The sequence below is a fragment of the Chelmon rostratus genome, chromosome 10 (genome assembly GCF_017976325.1).
Source record: "Chelmon rostratus isolate fCheRos1 chromosome 10, fCheRos1.pri, whole genome shotgun sequence".
Classification (NCBI taxonomy): Eukaryota; Metazoa; Chordata; class Actinopteri; order Chaetodontiformes; family Chaetodontidae; genus Chelmon; species Chelmon rostratus.
In genome coordinates, this window is record NC_055667.1 from 22,312,979 (window position 1) to 22,332,062 (window position 19,084).

Sequence of the window (19,084 nt, forward strand, 5' to 3'; positions counted from 1 at the left end):
CATTTATTTACATTGTCTGTCTCTCTATTTTTGATCGTTAGTTTTTTTTTTTTTGTACTCAATAAAAATAGTGTAATAAAATACTGTGAGATTACCTTAAATCCACTGGTACTGCAATGCTGTCATTTGGTCACAGGGTAAGAAGCCCCTTATAAAGTTGGGGTGTCCCTATTTTTTACTTATTTATATATTTGGGCATTATTTCTACATTTGCAGTCATACTGTTGAAAAACTATTATCTTAAACTTCTGTGAAGATTTGTTATCCATCTACTCATAGGTCATAGGCTAGCTGATATAATAATTCTATAAACAGTTCATCATTGAGCATTTTAAACATTTTAATGGTGAATGTAGATGTGAAGTTACACAAAAAGCACACACAGACCAAATCACTGCAAGGACACTTTAATTTATCAGAAGCAATAAATATTCACATCTCAATTCTCTATTCTTTCAGTACACATAATACATACACAAAGAAAAAATTGAAATCATTTGTTTAAAATGATATCAATAAGTGCACTGACATATAAACTTTTTTTCGGCTTCAATTTATATCACGGTAACTCATTCTCTCACCTTCAGTCTGAAATAATAAGAATAAAAGAAAAAGAAGTCAGCATTCCTTTTGGCCAACATCTCCTCTCCCTGTCCTTCTTTTATATGTACATACTGAGTGGCATCACATGCACGCACCTGAATACAGAATGGGAGGAGTTCATCCCATAGATATGATAAGAAGCCTATTTATAGTATAATATGTACATTCAGGTTTATACAGTACAATCTATTCAATAAGTGCAGATATATCCATGCAAGAAGAGTCAAAAAAAGAACACCATCAAAAGAAAAGGCTAGCCAACACATACTTATAAAATCTGTAGCTGACGTTCTTGACTCTCTCCAGACCTCCTCAAAATCCTTTTCTTGAGAAATCTTCTTGAACTTTCTCGTGTCTTTCATTAGCTTGTTCCTTAGGTTTTTTTTTACTCTGTCCTCAACCATTCATTCTCTCTTAAACCAGAATATATGTAGTTTTTCCTTGGTAATTAATGGCACTGAAGGTAAACCAGTGCTCAATTACAACCTCAAAAAAAAAAAAATGCAGTAGCAAAAGGGGCGACACTTACACGAAGCCCACAGAAAAAAGGGGAAATACAGTATGTACCTGTAGGCTTTTTTACATTCTTGACTCTTGTTGTGTTTTTAAACAAGGAGCCCTCAGCAGGATGAAAATGTAATAAGAGATTTCTAAAAGTGGCAGAAGAGGGAGGATAAGAAGAAGGCCATTTCTGACTTAAGACATCACGTGTGCAAAACCACAAAACCTCATGTAAAAGCGTGCTTCTTTAAAACACAGAAAAACACAGAATGACTAAATCCGATGACTGTGAGGAAGTCAGCACAGGTGCTCTGTATTATGCAGGAATGGCATTTTCCATAATCCAGGTCTTTCTCCATTCGCTAGGTTCAAGTTTTGTTAGTCAGCCCATTTGAGAAATTGTGCACCTGTTTGCTCACATCAAACAAAACATAAAAGAAGGAGTATTGTCGGTGTTCAAATCCAATTTGAACAAAGCTAAACCTCATTCATTATTTTCAACAATCAATAATACTAATTATTAAAAAGATGAACTAAATGGAAACCATGGTACAATGGAAATAAATCACACTTCACATATCAGAACGCCCTCTAGTGGCTATGGCAAACTGAGGGAATTTATATGTGCATATACTCTCTATAACCATGTACAAACATCTGCTGATATAATTAATCACTGATCAAAACAATTATTGGACAATATTCATCATACTCATAGCAGGTATATCATAATATCGATAAAACAGCAAGAAGCTTCAGAAACATTCAAAATATATTATTGATTGTATCATTAATTCCCATACCCCACAAGGAATGCATTGTAAAGCCAGGTGGCTCCTGTTGACATGTAAAAGACCATTAAGCAAAAGACTGTCAGGAAACCGTGCACTGGTTTTAGAAGTTTAAGACAAAGCAACATATCTGAGGTCTTCTTTCGAAAAAAAAAAGGAAAAAAAAAGATGCCTGTCAGCAAAGCGGAACCTGCAAGAATGGACGGGGACATCATGAAGCTAAGTAAATTATTGCAAAGTCAAGGGACATTTTTTGCAACTCTCTGCTCTGTTTTTAATGCCAAACTCCGCCAGAATGCATTTGGTGGTTTAGTCTTTATTTACATCCCCATGTAAGCAGCTGGATATATATGGTCTCCATTTCTCCAGTGTCACATTATCACATGTTGGTACTGTACATGTAAATAGTCTCATACAGACTCAACTAGACTTCAAACAATTAAAACTGAGGCAATATACCTAGATATAGATTTAGTTTCATCTTAAATTATATGGCTATAGACGTTTCTGATATTGTGTGTGGATATGTGAGGAGTGTTTGTTCATGTGCACATGTGTGTGCAGGATTCAAAGATGTGTGCACATGTCCTAGCTGTGCCTTTTATCTCCACCTACATATGCGGGAAACGGAGGTGAAAGTAACAGAGACGAAGCAAACTGCGTTTCCTCTTGTCACTAGCGCTGCTGCTGTTACTTTCTGTCCTGGCAGACTTGGTCCTAGCCCTAGCTCTGCCAACCTCCTCCACTCTATAATCTGACCTCTGACCCCTGGGGACCCACATCCTGCTCACACCACGGTACTTATCCGGTTGATAGGCTTGGATTTGGAGCTGCCCCCTGTACCTGTCGCTCCAGCCCCCGTCACCTGCGGCCCCTGCTGAGGCTGCCCGGGGTGCTGGGGGGGGTGAGGGGAGAGAGGTGTAAGAGGGGTAAGGGGGGACGAAGGGGGGGGTAAAGGGGAGTGTGGTGGGGGAGGGGGGATAGAAGAAAGAGGAGGGTACTGGGGCAGATACGGGGCGGCGGAGGCTGCGTGATGCGCATTGACGGACGCGGATGGTAGGTTGTGGGGCAGCGTGCCGAATATGAAGTGTGTTTGGTGGGTAGAATGGCTGCCCGGGTGTGGTGTGTGAACGTGTCCGGGGTGGGTTTGGGAGTGTGCGTGGGGGTGCGGGTGGGAGTGAGACAAGGTTAGGGGAAGTTTGGTACCAGGGACGGCAGCCCCTCTGATAGAGTGTGTGGGCTGCACGTGGTAGAGGGCGAACTGTGGGTTCTGGGAGTGTTGGGAGAGAGGAGAAAGGGGGGGGGGACATCCCACCACCATGTTGGCGTAACGACCCGGAAGGCCATGCTGGGAGAGCTGGGAGAGATGGGCCAGCTGCGGGTGCTGGACGTGCGGGGGGCCAAGCGGTGGACGACAGGGTAGTGGGCCTCTCTGTATAGTATGAGGGGGGATACCTTGCAAGGGAGGTGGGACAGTTTGGACGTGGTAGCGATGGTGATGGTAGTAAGGTGGTGGGGGCTGCACGGTGCCCGCGTGACAGTACTGTGCGTGCAACGCCTGGATCTTGGAAGGTCCCCCGTCCAACTGGCACAGAGATGAAGGGGAGTGAGGAGGGGGACCTCCCGTAGTCGGTGGGGGGACAGGTGCGGGGAAGGGTGGCCCCGGTGGAATAAGGGGCCCTGGTGGTTTGGCGCGTTTGCTGCCGAATAGGGATCCCAGGAAGGAGCTGCTGTTGTTGCTGCTGCTCCCCCCAGGGCCGCTCCCCGCTCCTGCTCTCTCTACACTGCTGGAGACTCCCCCAACTCCTGTCCCAGCAGTGGTATGTTGCTGCCCCGGCCCACCCCCCACCCCCGTTCCGGGGCTCAGGATGGGGCGGTGAGGCCGGAAGTCTTCTGTTCCATAGCAGCCAGGCACCACACCTGGCACTGGGTAACGCTGGTGAGGCTGTGGGCTGCTAATGATGGAGCCCTGGGAGGATAAAGCATCGTCACGCTTTAGAAAAATCACTGGAGGATTGCACTACAACCCATCTTCATCGCATCCTCATCACACCATCACACACAGGACATATCTATATCTGGAGGTGAAGGACATGCTTGGGCAAATATGAACACACACAGTCATGCAAAGGGTGTCGACGCAGGACAGGTACATGTGGACACACGCACATGCATGTACACGCACACCCCATTTATATGCACACTGCACACACAGTGTGTTCAGGAAGATAAAGCACCAGTGAGGGGAAATGCAGGTCTATTAAGGGTTGCAGATCAACGTCTAGTCTTTCAGACTTACTTCCATGGTACTGTCCAGAGAACCAACACTGTTCCTGCGACCACGTTTCCCTGCACCCCACCAGGAAGAGTCAGGTTAGCAAAAAGTGGAAGATTGAAACGAAGATTGAAGTTTGTTTGCATGTTTTTATGGAAAAGATACAAACTGCATAGGCTGTGTTTGAATGTCAGTGAGAAAGAAGAACAGGGTAAAGTCATAGAAACAGAAAAACGCAATCATTGCAGATGCCGTGATACCCAGTTCAACCCAGCTGACAGGAAGGAAATGGAATTGACCCCATCTCTGAGGAGCTGTTGTCTCACCTGTCTCCGATAGGTCCCTGAGAGATGAGCTGAGTGCTGTGCGTTTGAGACCCTCACCCACTGAGCAGTTGTCATCAAAACTCGTCCTTCCCAGGGTGCCATTCACAACATCGCTTTTCACACCTACGCCTCCTCCCACCACTCCTCCACTGAGCAGGCTGGGCCGCATCACACCTTTCTGTTTCTCCAACTCCGCTGTAAATAAACACAAAGGGCACCGGGGAATTTAAAATGAGAAGGAGACACGACTCAAAGAAGAATAAGACACATATCACCAGCAGCAGTACTGCATTTCTTGATGAAAAAAAAGTGTCATTGCTGAAGCCTATACAGCTCAGCATGCTCACTGAAGTTACAGTTCACAGTAATGACCAGTAGATGGGGTACTTACATTCAACTCTGTACTTCTCCATCTCTTGCACTTCAGCAACACTCTCCCTGAGGTCGCTAACAAAGCGGGTGCGGTCCTGCTGACTGGGTGCCATAAAGACGATAAGAACCTTCCTCTCCCCACCCAGGACTGCTGAGGTCAGGCGGATACCGTGAGGGTAGTCTGAGAGATGTGAGAGAGAAATAAAAACCCTCATCAATCACAGGTGGTAATCAAGAATAGCTGAAATGTGCAGGAAAAATGGTCTCTTACATGAGTTCTGGAACATGTGCACTTGCATCTCAACCAAAGGGAAAGATTGTCTGAAACTATAAGTCACTGAGGTTTTCTTCTTCTGGAAGATTTTGGTCACCTGATGCACATCAAAGATGGGATACGTTTATCATACAATCTTTTAAATGAAACACATCTCTCATCTGTCGTGTCTTGAGAAGCGTTAAACGTGAGTCTTACCACCAGAAGGTCATTAAAGAGGAAGACCTCTCGTTGGTGCACTCCTGTCCTCTGAGGTCTGTTGGGGTCAGGAACTTCATAGAGCTGGCAGCAACACACCAGCCTACGATGGGGAAGGGACAGCACCTATATAGACACACACACAGGACAAATAAACGAGTAAACCTTTGACTAGTAGTGACAACATGTTACAAAGCCCCATATGTTGTCTTATTCAATTACAAAACTAACAGGCTTCTTGCCCACAATGACTCTCTCCACTGCCTGCACTTGGGACACATGGTCATCGTTGGTCCGTAGCTCCCATTTCTGTATCCGCTGGTAGATCCCAACCAGCAGGTCCCTGGGTATATCCTGGCCGTTGTCTACTCCTTGGGTGGAGACAGGGAAAGGGAGGGTTTTAGGGAATGAGGTTTATCAAAACTGCATTGTACAAATAACAAATTATACAGCGTGCTTGATACTTAATTTTGTGTGATATGTAAAGTTTTCACACATAGTATTTGAAAAATAAACACCACTTAAACTAACAATCTCAAAGATCCCTGTTTTGTTTTCTTTGGCGGCACTTTTGCGATAAAGCGGTAATTGCAGGTGTGTTCTTGGATAGGATTTGCACTTGTTCTTAATTGATCTTTTCTTTGTTTTCGGTCATAGTAACTGTTTAGTATTTTTTTCTACTATTAAAAGAAAGAAAAAAAGGTCTTTTGGGGAAATATCAGAAATGTTCCTTTTCATCTCAGCTAGCTGAAGAGGCATCTGTGTGTGACTGACAGCAGCTGGCTGCCAGACCTCCCCTTTACACCTTGCAGTAAAATGCGTTTTAGGTAATCGGATGGCAGTCAGATAGCACTTGACCACACAAATGTACAGGTGTACATGGAGCCAAGACACACTGAGGACGGATTGTGATCAGATTGGCCAAACCACCTTCGGAGGTGGTCAGGGACGCATTGCGACCACACTTAACACAAGTGTAAAAGCAATTGCCTTTTCAAACCACATAAAACAACAACGTGGGCGGAAATAACACCAATCACTGGAGAACGCCGGTCACAGTCCCACTCCCACTCACTCCCACCAGTCTTGACTGTGTTCCCACATGCAGATCGTCCTCTGGACAGTTGTGGCACCGACCACAGCTGAAATAAAAGCAGCTGCATTAAACAGCGTGCTCCTGTGCTTTCATCCTCAGCATTTCTGATTCCTCCCACACTTAGATTTTCAAAAATGTTGCTTTTGTTTTTATTTTGGTTGTCATTGTTTTTTTGGACCCACGCAAACAAGTCAAGGGTGCAAGAACAAGAACAGGAAGCTGGACGGAGCGATTGGATCTGAGTGTGGGCTATGAAGTAATATCAGGTGTGAATGTAATCGGGTTAAATCGTGTTTAGATAAAATCTGGATACAAGGGGCATTACAATGCAAGGTGTAAATGGGGTGAGAGTATCGGTGTTACACCTGAAGGAACATGTGAAGGAAAACAAACTGGGGCTGTGGTCAAACAGTCTTTTTTGCTTATGGAGCTTCCTAACTGAATGAAGTGACCCAAAAGTATCTAGAACCTCTTTCACACATTGTTCCCTGTAAATTACTGGAATAACCTCTCAGCCACCGCTTGTGATTTTCACTTTTCACACATGCAACTACATTCAGGAACATTTCCACATGCCTCTCGCATGTCTCTCACAGCAATGCTGCAATAGATGGGGCAAGGGACAGTCCAGCAGATGGCGGTGATGCAACACTTATTGATGCCAAACGCCATAAAACTCAACAGAAGAAGAAGACGATAAAAGTACAGAAGTCTGTGTACACGGCTTCAACATGTTTGCAAAACAAGTCGTGGTTTTTGGCCATCCACTAACCATAAACAAATTGTGGTGCGGTCTCGCCACGTGAAAGCAGCTTTACTCAGATGAACATAACCCTTTACATGCTTGTCCCTGCAATGTTGCTGCTTTCACTCACAACACAGTTGTACTGGCACTTTCCCTAAAATGTAACTAGGTCTTGAGCAGCAGATTTCCCTGCTCCCATTCACTCATGACCTCATGCAGGAAATGTTCCTGAACCTTTCTGGCATAGGCTGCATGTGTGAAACGGGCTGAAGTGGCAGCCAAAGTAAGAACTGGTCGAGTTCTCTTAATGCTCAGTAAAAGTTCTTCAGTGCTTCCTTTCTTGTATCCTGTAGCATAGAGAACACATTGGACACACACCCCTGTGAATGTTTGTTTGGTCACTTGTTCGACAAGTTAAGGTCAATAAGAAGGAGGAATTAGCAGGAAAGATAGTGCGGGCTGTTTCTGTGGTTCTAGCTGCTGTCTGGCTCAGTGTGACAGGCTCGACAGCATAAAGGCGGCCTAAAATGTATTTCATAAAGTCACGTGTTGAGTGTATGTGTCATTTCTGTTTGGTAGCACCTCTCAAATTCTTGATGAAATCCTCTAGTTTCATCTTCCTCTCGGCTTTGACGTTGGGACTGTACATATCTGTGTTGAGGAGGATTATGGCGAAGGCCAAGATGAAGATGGTGTCCGGGTTCTGGAACTGCCGAACCAGGGTCGGATTACACACACAGTATCTCTGACTACATGAGAGACAGAAACAACATGTTCAAACACCCCAGCTCGGAAAAATTCAGTGTATCCTTAGTTGTCTGACACTCAGCGCTCTCTCTATTGTGAACCCGCCGTATCCAACACATACAAACCTAAAAGCCTCGATGAGCCTCTCCACTTTTTGGGCTTCTCCTTGAACCTTAATCTGAGCCTGGAACTTCCTGAGAGCGTCATCCAGGTCCATGCCTGAGAAGTCCATCTCATCCACCACGCAGCTGAAACACACAGAGCAGAGGTAACAGTGTAAGCTCTCCTACTGCACATCATGGACACTCATCCATCGATGCAGATCGCAAGTCTTACATCAAACGTGTGTGTGTGTGTTTGTGTGTGTGTGTTGTAGAAGGGCTTCAATCTTGCACTCAGTCTTGGACTGACTTCAATTATTTTCCCTTCTGAAGATACAGATACGCATTCACCTAGATCTTTTGATACGTCTTATTCGTCTTATATTTCCTGATCTATTAAAACTGTCCTTACCAAACGAAATCCTGCTGCTTCTGTGATGTCTGTTCCCATACTCACTCTAAAACATCTTTGTTGAATTGCTTCTGTCGGTTTCCCAGGAACTCTCCAATCATCTGCCTGCTGAGGCCCTTCCTCTCCAGGATGAAGCGAGCGATCCCAACTGGAGTGTCCGATACAAAACCTCTCTCTATCAGGTACTGGATCCCTTTCTCTGGCTTCCTGTAGTAAGTGAAAAAGAAACTTTCTCATTACGACTTAGCCACTTCAATTTTACGCAACCATGAAAACGGGCTCTCATATGCACTTTGGTTAACTGGTATTAGCATCTTACTTGTTGAAGAGATTGAGACCTATGCGGTACTGCCGTCTCTGCACCACATCGCTGTTGAAGGGTGGGGAGTCCCAGCTGTGGCGGCTCTCTCTCTGGTAGGTCTGCTTTCCCAGAGGTGGCAGAGGCTCCCGCAGGCTGTCCTGAGACGAGGAGCCAGAGCTGCAGTTGACTGTCTCGTTGGAGTTTGTCGTGGAGTTGAGTGAGTCGTTGTCGCCGTCCGAGCAGCACGGCTGCTCCAGACCACCGGGGGGCAGAGCCGTAGAGGAGGAGGAGGACAGAGGGGTGGTGGGAGGCTGCTGGGGGGAGGACGAGGACGAGGGTGTGTCAGGGTACTGATGGTGGTGGATAGGGTGGTGGTGATGGTGGTGGTGTGCAGCCACCTGGTGAGGGATGTGTGTGGGTATGGGTCTGCCGGGGGCCCGGGTCTGACCCTGGGCAGCCGCTGTGGAGGAAGGGCGGGTGCCTGTGTTGGGTGAGTGTTTGAGGGTTCCCTGAGGGGAGCCAGCCCCTACCCCAGGCTCCTGCTCATAGACCAGCTGTCTGCTGAGAGATCCGCGATCTGAGCGGTCACTCATGTCCACTGAGCTGTCACTGGGCGGCTCGATGGTGAGGAGGGGCAGATGTGCGCCCCTGAGTCGATAGTCCCTGCACTCGGTACACGGGGTGCTGCGCCGACTGTTACTGCTACCCCCTCCCTCAGTGTCCCTGCTGTCCTCACGCCCTCCGACACCACCGCCGGGGCCCCAGTACTCTGTATCTGTGCTGCTGGGAGCCCGATCCAGAGACAGCGGGGATGATGGCATGCCATCATCCATGTAAAGGGTGACGTCACTGTACGAGGTGGCTGTGCTGTCGCCATGCATGCTGAGAGCTCCTCCGGCACCCCTGGCTCGTTCTCCCAGACCTCTTTGTGAGGAGGGGTTGCTGCTGCTGCTCCACACGCACTCCCCAAAGTCTTCGCTAATCCCTCCACCCTCCCTGCTGCCCTCCTGGGAGTCATCGCGGCCCGCGCGGCAGGTAAGGGCATCGTCTATGGAGTCAGCTAGGGACTTGACCTTGAGGGAACACAAAGTGATGCAAGAGTTCAGCAATAACTTGTTATTATAGCTCATTTGTTGCACATATAAAATAGATGTGCTTTTTTTCTTTCTTTCTACCACTGCTTAGACCTTTGAGACTTTCATGTCATAAAGAGTTGAATACGAGTCAGAAGAAATGAACCTGAAAGGATGTAATTACTTTAAAGCCAATAACACGCAGTAAAGCCACAACACTATTACCTGCTTGGAGAAGGAGTCCTCTAAATGGGTGTAGTCTCCTGGGCGGTCTGTGTCAGGGGAATGAGGAGGCCCTATGGCCACGCTGTGGGTGAAGTTCGTCTGTGTCTGGGCCTGCTGCTGAGGCTGTCGCTCATCAAAGGAATACTGCAGTCTCATGTTGGACAGGATGATGCGCCGCGTCATGCGGCTCTCTGACGCTGAGCTCCTGAGACGCTCGAAGTTCTTGTTCATGCGATACTGCCTGAAGGCCGTCTGAATGGTCCTCGCTGCTCTGCGACTTACGAAGGAGCCGCCATACTTTCTCTCCAGCATCTCCACCTGGCGAAAAGTGAGCGGAAAAAGATAAACAAAGAAGAACGCAGATTACATATTCACCATCTGGATGTCTTGCACCAATGAACCCAGACTGAGAGGAATCTCAGTTTCTCGTGCTCATGGCTTCTGGGAGACACCAAAGAACACTTGCAACACAAACCCTCAACACTGATACCTTCTTATCCTGCAGATCTGTAGAGAGTTCATAACTGTCTGAAAGTGCCTTGCATCTCTTGTTCTCCTCTTCCTCTTGCTTACGAAGGGCCAAACTTGCAGGCTGGTGGCGTGTTCGCAGCGCCCAGGCCAAGCTGGCTGAACTGGAGGCAGCCACGCATGAAGGGTCCCTGGATCCGGAGGCTGTGCTGCTGTCAGTGTAGCGCTCTGTGCCACGCAGGTAAGGTGTCTGGCCGAATGAGCGGTCTTTGTGGGTGCCCGTCTCTGGGCACTGGGACTCCCCTTCCACACTACAGTAGAAAATGAGCAGAAGCTTTTAGAGTGAGTCATAAGTGGCTTGACAAAATATCACGCCAAAACACTTTGGATTGTGTTAAGTGCAAACTAGAAACTGAATGAATGATTGCGCACGTCATCAAATTATGTAGAATTGTACTTAAGAGCTTACATAGAAGGACTTACATGTAAAATTTATAGCGGCGAGAAGATAACCATCTCTTAGTGGAACTCATGGTGAACTTCTATCACTTTTAAACTGTTATTCCTTCAAAGCAGAGCCACAGACCTGACATTCCTAATCAAGTTGGTGATTAAAGAGATATAAAGGTCCCTGTCCTCTATCTCCTTCCTTTATTGAGTTAATATACTACTACGTTCAGCCAAGCCAACTAGTGTTTATGCACCGTCTCTTTCTGCTTCATGCTTTCTTGTTCCCTCTTTCAGCCGTTTGTCTGTCTCTCAGTGTATCCTTGTCTGACAAACCAAGCAGCGATTGTACATTTTTTAGGAGTCATCAACACACTCTTCAACTGCCACATACCAGCAACACCATTCTGACAGGAAAGACCAGGTTACGTCAGCCGCAGGTGTAAAACAGGCACTTTAACACGTCATGAAATATTTTGAGACAAAACTCAATTGACATCTCCTTCAAGATGATTAGACAGAAGTTATAACAAACAGCTTATATTTAAAAACCAAATCACCAAAAAAGTTAAGATGGCTTGAAAGGGAATAATTTCTATTTGCAGTGAGAATAGCAAGAACCACAAAACTTATCGGGAGTAAATCCAGAAATCCTCCAGCGTCCTGCTCACGCAGTTTTGCCCAGACAAAATCCACCCCATGTCAATTAGTCAGTCTGTGTTTGGGAGAACAACTACAGTCACATGCTCCTGCCTTCATTTCCTCCTTGACTTAGCCACACCCCCTTCTGTCAGTTGTCCCATTACAAGGCAGAGAGTAGAGATCCAGGGTCAGAGCTGTGTTTGTGGGAGCGTTACATTCAGCACATGAAATAGGCAAATCTCAGTGGGAAAGCATGGCTTGTGTGGTTTCTACCTTTTGCATAGTTTAGGCTCTGCATCACACACTTATGCTGTTGACAAAAAAGGAGTAAAACGCTGCCTTGTTGACTTTGACCATTTTTGCTTTGAGTGGGTCAGCTAATGTCCTCCTCCTTCCCTCCTTGAGTTGTCACTGTTCCTATTGGACCGCAGAGACTTCCTGTGTTAGTGTTAAGTTGGTAAAAACAAGAGAAGGAAAAGGCTCCTCAGGCGACAAGGAAATAACTCACAGGTATTTTCATTGATTCGATCTTGTAAGTGATGCTGAAATACAAACACCATATGCCAGTTGCTATACCAAGACTCTGGAGTGCACAGAGGGGAAAACAGTGTACAATGCAGGGTCTTTCAGCAGGACATCCTGTGCCTTCAAGGAATGAATGAGCCGGCTAAATTATTGTTGAGTCTAACAACAACACTGAGGACAACTCCATTATGTTACGTAACGCAAGAGCCCAGTGATAAAAAGACACAACTGTGACATCTACAGGAAAGCGCACACCACCACAGCTAAGCTAACTTTTAACAGCAATCCCACATATTTGTACTGTTCGCAGGTAATTCATCAGAACATTACCATGCTTTGTTTTTGAGTGAATTAATTACGAGCAACAAGTTGTAGCACACTCCATCACCTCTTGTAAATGTTTTTTTTTCCTGTGCAGCATCATTTATCATTCCTCCTCCTCTGCTCCTTAAATAGAGAAACTGAGAAGAGGGAGGGGGTTGCTTGGTGACGGTTGCTGTGGGACCTTTGTGGGCGGTGAGGCAGTTGTTAGGATGAGAAGCGTAGTTGCCATGACAATGTATTGACTGTTATTACCATTGAGGTGGGTGTTGGAGATGCTCCACAGGTTGTGAATGGCAGTCTGCATAATACTTGCCTTGTTATGAAAACAGATAAAATAATTGTGCAGAATGAACTATGCAAATACAGGATTGACTTAACTTGTTTGATTATGAAAATGGACGCCTGAATAATCATCTAACTTTAGCGCCTATTTACATATTGTCTGGTATAAACTGTGTGAATAGAATATTTCGTCTCCGTCAGAGCTGCTTAAAAGTGCTCCTTTTAAGGGATGGAAACTAGCGGCATGAGTGCCTCTGCATGGCGCCAACAGGTAGACACAAGCAGGGACTTCATTGTCACTTCCTGCCATGCACATCAGCAGGAGCAGATGGTACTTTCATTCAACTGAGTCACAGAAACCTAAAATACATTCAATGCGACATTAAGGAGCCACAGGCCTGGTTTCTCTGAATATTCATGGCTGCTCCTTGGATTGATTTGACCTCCAAATCCTTCTAAACTTCGGCTGTCATCCCCTCACATCTCTTAAAGCAGGGAAATAATATAAAATAACAAAATCCTTGATATTTTTTGCATCTCGACGGTCGCTACGCAGCAAGACCCGTGCAAACATCACACATCTGAATTTCTTCCTCTGAGCGTTAGATTTTCAAGTTGAGAGAGATTCCTATTAAAGCTCTCCAAGTTTGGCGAGACATTTGAAAATAAAATAAATGAATTCTCTTCCACCATTGATTTTTCTCCCTATGCAAGGGCCCGCAACCCACCTCCCAGTGTGCATGCATTATACAAAACTTTTCATTTGGCTTTGCCCGCAGCGTGAGCCAGGCAGTAATGTGCGGCGAGAGACAAGGTGAGGATGATACACGAGTAAAAAGTTTGTTGTATAAAACATGAGTGTGGCCATATCGCAGCTGGCATCTGCACCTCATTACTTATGTAAGAAACCCTGTATTCCTGTTACAGTGCCAGAGAGAGGTTCTCTCTAGAGGCTCCCTCACAAAGACCAGCCCAGGAGTTTCACTACCTCCGACCATTTAATTGGAGCTGAAGCAGATGGTGCGATCTAATAAACAAGAGAGTGATCGCTGATAGTGAGAGACGTGGGCTGGAATTGACAAGAGAGAAACTGAAAAGTGAATGGGGGTGCGCAAAGTAAAGCACAATGTCGACTCCATGCAGTCCCCCTGCCTCCTGTCCCTCGCTCATGTAATATTGATGTGCTGACGGTGCGTGTGTTTGTGTATGTGTGTGTGTGTGTGTATGAAAAAGCCGCAGTGGGTCTGACTGTGCCATCGAACCCACAGCAGGACATGGAGGCCGGGGGATTAACCTCTCTGCTGCCTGCCATGGAGATGCCAATAATTGCATCGACCTGCCTGTTGACTCATTTCCACCTGAGCGTTGGCTCAGCGCAGTTATCTCATATGTCTTCATGCTCAATTTTTGCCATTTGTCCCAAAGCCCATCAGCCGATATAAACAGCAACTAAGATGTGGATTACGAATGATAAAAGGAGCAGAAAGGCCGCCAGCAAGATCCCAGCTAATTACTTTGGTGACGTGATGTTTACCATCGATGTCAGGGATTAAAAAGCACAGTGTGAGTGATGTTTTCCGTCGTGAAAATAAATCAGTCTGTATTCTCTTTGTTGCGCGTGAGCTCGTCCTTTCGAATGTGCAAACAGAAAGGAAACAATCAAATCATTCATGGGTCAGGTCGGAGCATTCCTCCGCCGCCAACACGCTCCGCTGTCTCAGCCTGTGAGTTTCCCGTCACACACACTCCTTTCTGCGACACAGGCCCTGCAGTTCAAAGCTCAACCGTGCTCTACGGTTCTGTCGGCAGAGGATGACACCTCATGTTGAATCCGGATCGTGAAATGAGAGATGAAAGCCTTGCGCAGCTGTATTGTTTGCAAGGTTACAGAGTTACGCAGCTGAAAACTGACAGTGTTTTGTAAGCAAAAACTTATCAGATAATCTCTGGCACTGAAGCAGGGAAGAATGACGAGATGAGGCTTGTATATACAGGTGGGCAGACAATGTAAACTTTCATTAGAGAGTTCTCCTTTCTCAGTGGATCAGTAGTTCGTATCCACTATTTCTGAGAGTAAACTGCATACATTTGATGATTTTTAACTGCTCCACCTTCTGAGTAGGTACAGCTGATTTGGCTTCCACAGGGCTTGTGCTCACACATCAAAGCGCTGATTGCAGACCTCCATTGTGGTTGTCAAATCCCCCAAACAGGCATTCAAACTTACATGACAAAACACTGTAGAAGTATTATTTGAGCAATTTCGCTTGAGAGTCACCTTCATTGTTCTACAGCTGTATGCCGTTTGTGTATTTCCTCAGGAGTGACACTTCGGACAGGTAGTTTGAAAGGTATGTGAGCTGTCATCTGAACGGCATGTACACACAGGTGCCTCTCAGCAGCCCATTTAAACTCCATCTCCTTCCATTTATATGTCAGTGTCTACTCAAAGCGTTCCTTTCTTTTAAATATATATATATATTAATCATCAGCACTCAACAGATAATATGTATCTTTTCTATTAACCAGTTTACCTCTCTCTTGCTGGCTGTCTGTGATGATTCAGTTTGCCTCTGCTTAGCACGCAGACGGGTGATCCACAGCACAAACACCATGTCATAGGCACTACATCACTGCAGTGTAGACCACCATACAAACACCAGTGTAACAAGTAGCATCATCTCTTACTGGTGCCAAACTAAATGCTATTTTCTGACAGTTTTGTAAGTGAAAGAACAGAAAAAAAACAAAAAACAGCTGAGTTCTTACCATGCTGCTACTGTCAGAGAAAGGTCCAACACTAGCTGGAGCAGCGCAATAACAAACACACCCTCTCTCTCTCTCTCTCTCTCTTTCATGCACACGCTTTCACATGCTTGCTCGCCCTGAAAAGCTGTACAGCCTACATTCTTGAGAGTCCTTTGACAGCTATGAACTTCCCTCACCCTGCCCAGCTCTTCCCCTCCACCCTCCCTGCACCACATCACTGACACATGCACACTCACAGCACCGCGGCTAACAGGAACAGACGAAAAGACACATGGAACAAGTGCATTCATTTATTGAAAAAAGAGGGGTGGAGATATAGACCAAATGTAAGCCTGTGCTGTTTTCTCTTTCGCTTTTACATCCCAGTTACGGGATAAAATGCATGATGGGGCACATCAGTGGTTTAACCTTGATGTCTGTGCTGTCTACGTGAATGCAGGTGAAAGAAAGAATTATGGGTAGTGTGTTGTAACAGCTCAGGTGGACAGCAAAGCTTTTAGCCAGAAAACAAGACATAATCAGCATGGGTGAAATCTACTAGAATGAAACTTGGAGGAAAATGCCACATATAAAGAGCATGAAAATACTGTCAAATAAGACTTTTCTGTGATATGCAAGTATTATGTATCCTACATGTAGGTGAATTATGCTGCCTGAGGTTAGTAGTAGTCCATATTGTTATAGTGTACACAGATAAAAATGTCCTGAGAAGCTGCAAAAGATTTACTGTCAAATAGAAGATTACATGCTCATTTGTACATTTAGAAAATTATAAAACTTTTGGCTTAAAACAGAACTGATTTTCTCCCAAAGTGGACACCAGTGGAGACACCAGGTTTTTCACCAGCTACGGCAAAATGCTAATCAGGTTTCCAACATTAAAGGCGTACACACTGTGAGCTCTGCAGGGGAAAGCATTAACATTCAGGGATTATGTGCACCTCACAATCAATACGTTAAATTTCTGTCAGTAATTTTTGCGTGTGGATGACTGCATTGTTCTGGAGGTGGAGATGAGCGAGGTGGGTGTGCGTGAGCAACATTCCGACATGGCTGAAACAATACAGAGGAATTACAGCAGCATATATTTCACCTTCAGATGCTTTTAAAAGAAAGAAATGAAATGTCAGGAACTAGAGATCTTTATTTCGTCTGAATTTAAATCAACAAGCTAAATCTCCTCATAAATTAACAATAAGCATGAGACAATGATTATCCGACGTGTAGGAACAGTCAAATTAACATGTTAAGCAAACTGCACACGAGGAATGTCCTTACATCACATAGGAGGCCGGTTTCTCTGACATTGCATAATGGCTGATGACAGGACGATGTAGTGATTTGCACAAATAACAAAGGGTGACTACTGAGCACATCCGAACTGACATGACTCAACTATTAGATCCAAGATAAGCATGAGTGTGACAGTAATGAGCAGACGATGGTGATGCGTTCTGACAGCTTGATATGGCTGCAAGAAAAGAAATCAACAGCAAAGAATACAGAGAGAAGACAACATCAAGATTCCCTCAAATGTAAATTAATGCACAAACCATATGATACATGAAGAAATCAATGACAGCACATACACCAACTGTCACAAAGACTACAAGTTGCATGCATTTTCTGTTTTTTCCTTCTAAAATGCTTTGAAAATACTTTTTTCTTTTGGTACACAGTGAGGTCTCCGTTTTCTGGCAGCATAAACTGTGACAGTCCTTTCACAGGTAAATGGGCGAGCAAGTCGTTGTGCGGCCAGTCACACCACAGCTCAGCGAGAGGAGGGGCTGCTGCAGCCCGAGGCAGAACAACAGAACTGATGGGCACCCTCATCCTCACCCTCCTCTCTTGGAAAGCAACGCGGGACGGGCCAGAAAGAAAGACAAGAAGGCAGACAGACGAGACACAGGGAGACAAAGAAAGAGGAGGACAGAGTGAAAAACAGCACGAGACACACACACAAAAAGCAGAAAGCAGAAAGCAAACAGGTGGAAGCTAGAAAAGCATGGAGGGGGCTGCCTTTTCAGCGAGAGCGGGGACATCTGTACTGAAAATGGTGTTTAGTGTGTGCACATCACAGCTGTCTCGTGCCATTAGATGGCAGTGTTGGAGCGTCATGCGCTGATGTGTCCGAGAACAGCATCAGGTGGAGGATAAAGGAGGGAAGGAGAGAAAAGAGGGTGAGAATTCTCCAGGTTCACTCGTGACTCAGTTCATCTCGGTCCCACAGCTTATTGAAGACGATGCTCCCTCTCGCTATCTGCGAGGATCGCTATCTGTGTGTTTTTCAAGCTGCTACCCGAGCTATTAGTCACCGCTGGGAGTGGTGGGAGACTGAAGCACGGGCTCTTAGCTAGGATTAGGGAGGTAGGGAGGTGCAGAAAGGTAAAGCAGGATAGCAGGCAGACAGGGGTGAAATGTAAAGAAAGTGATGGCGACAGGCCACTGTGTGAGGGAGAGATCTGGAGGTTTGTTTCAGGCTTTGGGATTGTTGCAAGGCTTCTGGTGGACTTGAAGGGCTTTTTATTTTCATTGTCGTACTCACTGTACTCAGGCCCTGCTGCGGCCCTTACCTGTCCTCCCGCTGTAAGATTTGGTCAGTAGAGGGGCAGCAGTACTGATGGAGACTGACGAAGCTGTGAACAGTCAGACTGGTGGGGAACAGAGCGGAATAGGCAGCGCTGCCCGCTGCCGTAGGGGTGGTGGGAGCCGAGATGGGCTGCCCTGAGATAGACGATGGCCGGACACTGACAGGAAGGACCAGAGACGGACAGCACACACAGAGACATGGAGAAAGCAGAGAAACAGACAAACAAACAGTCAGCGGCAAAGCAGAAAGAGGAGACAGAGAGACAGAGACAGCATTGATTCAAGCTGCACACCGATAGTAACAAATCATAAAGCGACAATGGTAGTACAAGAAATGACACATTTAAAAGGAGAAAAGAGAGGTAGATGTGTGACATTTTTTTGCAGGCGGAAAGGTGGCTAACGTCTTCGAGAGACGCACCCTCACAAACACCACAGGCCTTTGTTGAAATCAGCTCCAGGCCGGTGTGTTTAAGTACGAGAGGGAGAGTTCAAGGTCGCAGTTTAAGAAAGAAACATCGAGAAATCCTCATAGCCAGAGTAGCTGAGTGAGAGTATTGAGCGAGAAACTCCAACCACTCTGGTGGATTATATAAAGCTCTGTGCTGGGTGTATAGCGGGGTTCTTCTGTGGATCATCCTGTATGAAAATGCAAAACCACTTTCTGTAATGCATGCAAAAGTGCACATATAACACAAAAGCCTCTCTGCTGCCCCTCCACTCTGGCAGGAATTAGAGATGCTCCATCTGCAGATTGTGAGTGAGCAGTGGTTGAGATTAGCATGTAAATGGCTGGTTTCTCACTGGGGCCAGCTGCTGTCAAGGACGCACAGTCCCTGTCATTTTAGCATGGAAATAGTCTCACGGAGGGACGGAGACAAAATGCAGCAAAGAGAGTGAGAAAGGAAGCGAGACGCTGCAGCACTTCACTGTACATTACCAGCTTTGTGGCCAGCTGTGTGAGATGAGGCGAGCAAACTGAAGTTCAATAATGTTTT

At 45.9% G+C, this 19,084-nt stretch overlaps 1 protein-coding gene across 4 annotated transcripts; it reads right to left on the reverse strand.

Moving 5' to 3' along the window:
- Positions 1 to 3,707: 3,707 nt before the first annotated feature.
- Positions 3,708 to 15,533, reverse strand: iqsec2b (IQ motif and Sec7 domain ArfGEF 2b). Of its 4 annotated transcripts, XM_041945397.1 has the most exons (13): positions 15,263 to 15,383; positions 10,531 to 10,819; positions 10,041 to 10,358; positions 8,761 to 9,815; positions 8,487 to 8,648; positions 8,054 to 8,176; positions 7,764 to 7,930; positions 5,572 to 5,711; positions 5,341 to 5,466; positions 5,140 to 5,239; positions 4,888 to 5,049; positions 4,497 to 4,691; positions 3,708 to 3,864 (listed from the first exon to the last, which is right to left on the reverse strand). In XM_041945397.1, exons 1-13 carry the CDS (start codon positions 15,346 to 15,348, stop codon positions 3,851 to 3,853), a joined length of 2,937 nt encoding a protein of 978 aa, XP_041801331.1. In that variant the 5' UTR covers positions 15,349 to 15,383; the 3' UTR covers positions 3,708 to 3,850. The 4 variants fall into 4 exon arrangements, with proteins under 4 accessions (XP_041801331.1, XP_041801332.1, XP_041801329.1 ...); XM_041945398.1 differs by lacking the exons at positions 3,708 to 3,864; positions 15,263 to 15,383 and adding an exon at positions 15,498 to 15,533 and having other exon boundaries at positions 4,257 to 4,691; XM_041945395.1 differs by lacking the exon at positions 3,708 to 3,864 and having other exon boundaries at positions 4,257 to 4,691.
- Between the last annotated feature and the right edge of the window lie 3,551 nt (positions 15,534 to 19,084).

Excerpts from the sequence above, each read along its gene's own strand:
- iqsec2b (XM_041945395.1), bottom strand. The coding sequence starts at position 15,348 with ATGACATGGTGTTTGTGCTGTGGATCACCCGTCTGCGTGCTAAGCAGA. Across the intron at positions 10,820-15,262 it reads AGACAGCCAGCAAGAGAGAG|TGTGGAAGGGGAGTCCCAGT; the intron begins GTAAACTGGTTA and ends TTTCTACTGTAG. Across the intron at positions 4,692-4,887 it reads GGAGAAGTACAGAGTTGAAT|CGGAGTTGGAGAAACAGAAA; the intron begins GTAAGTACCCCA and ends GTTTATTTACAG.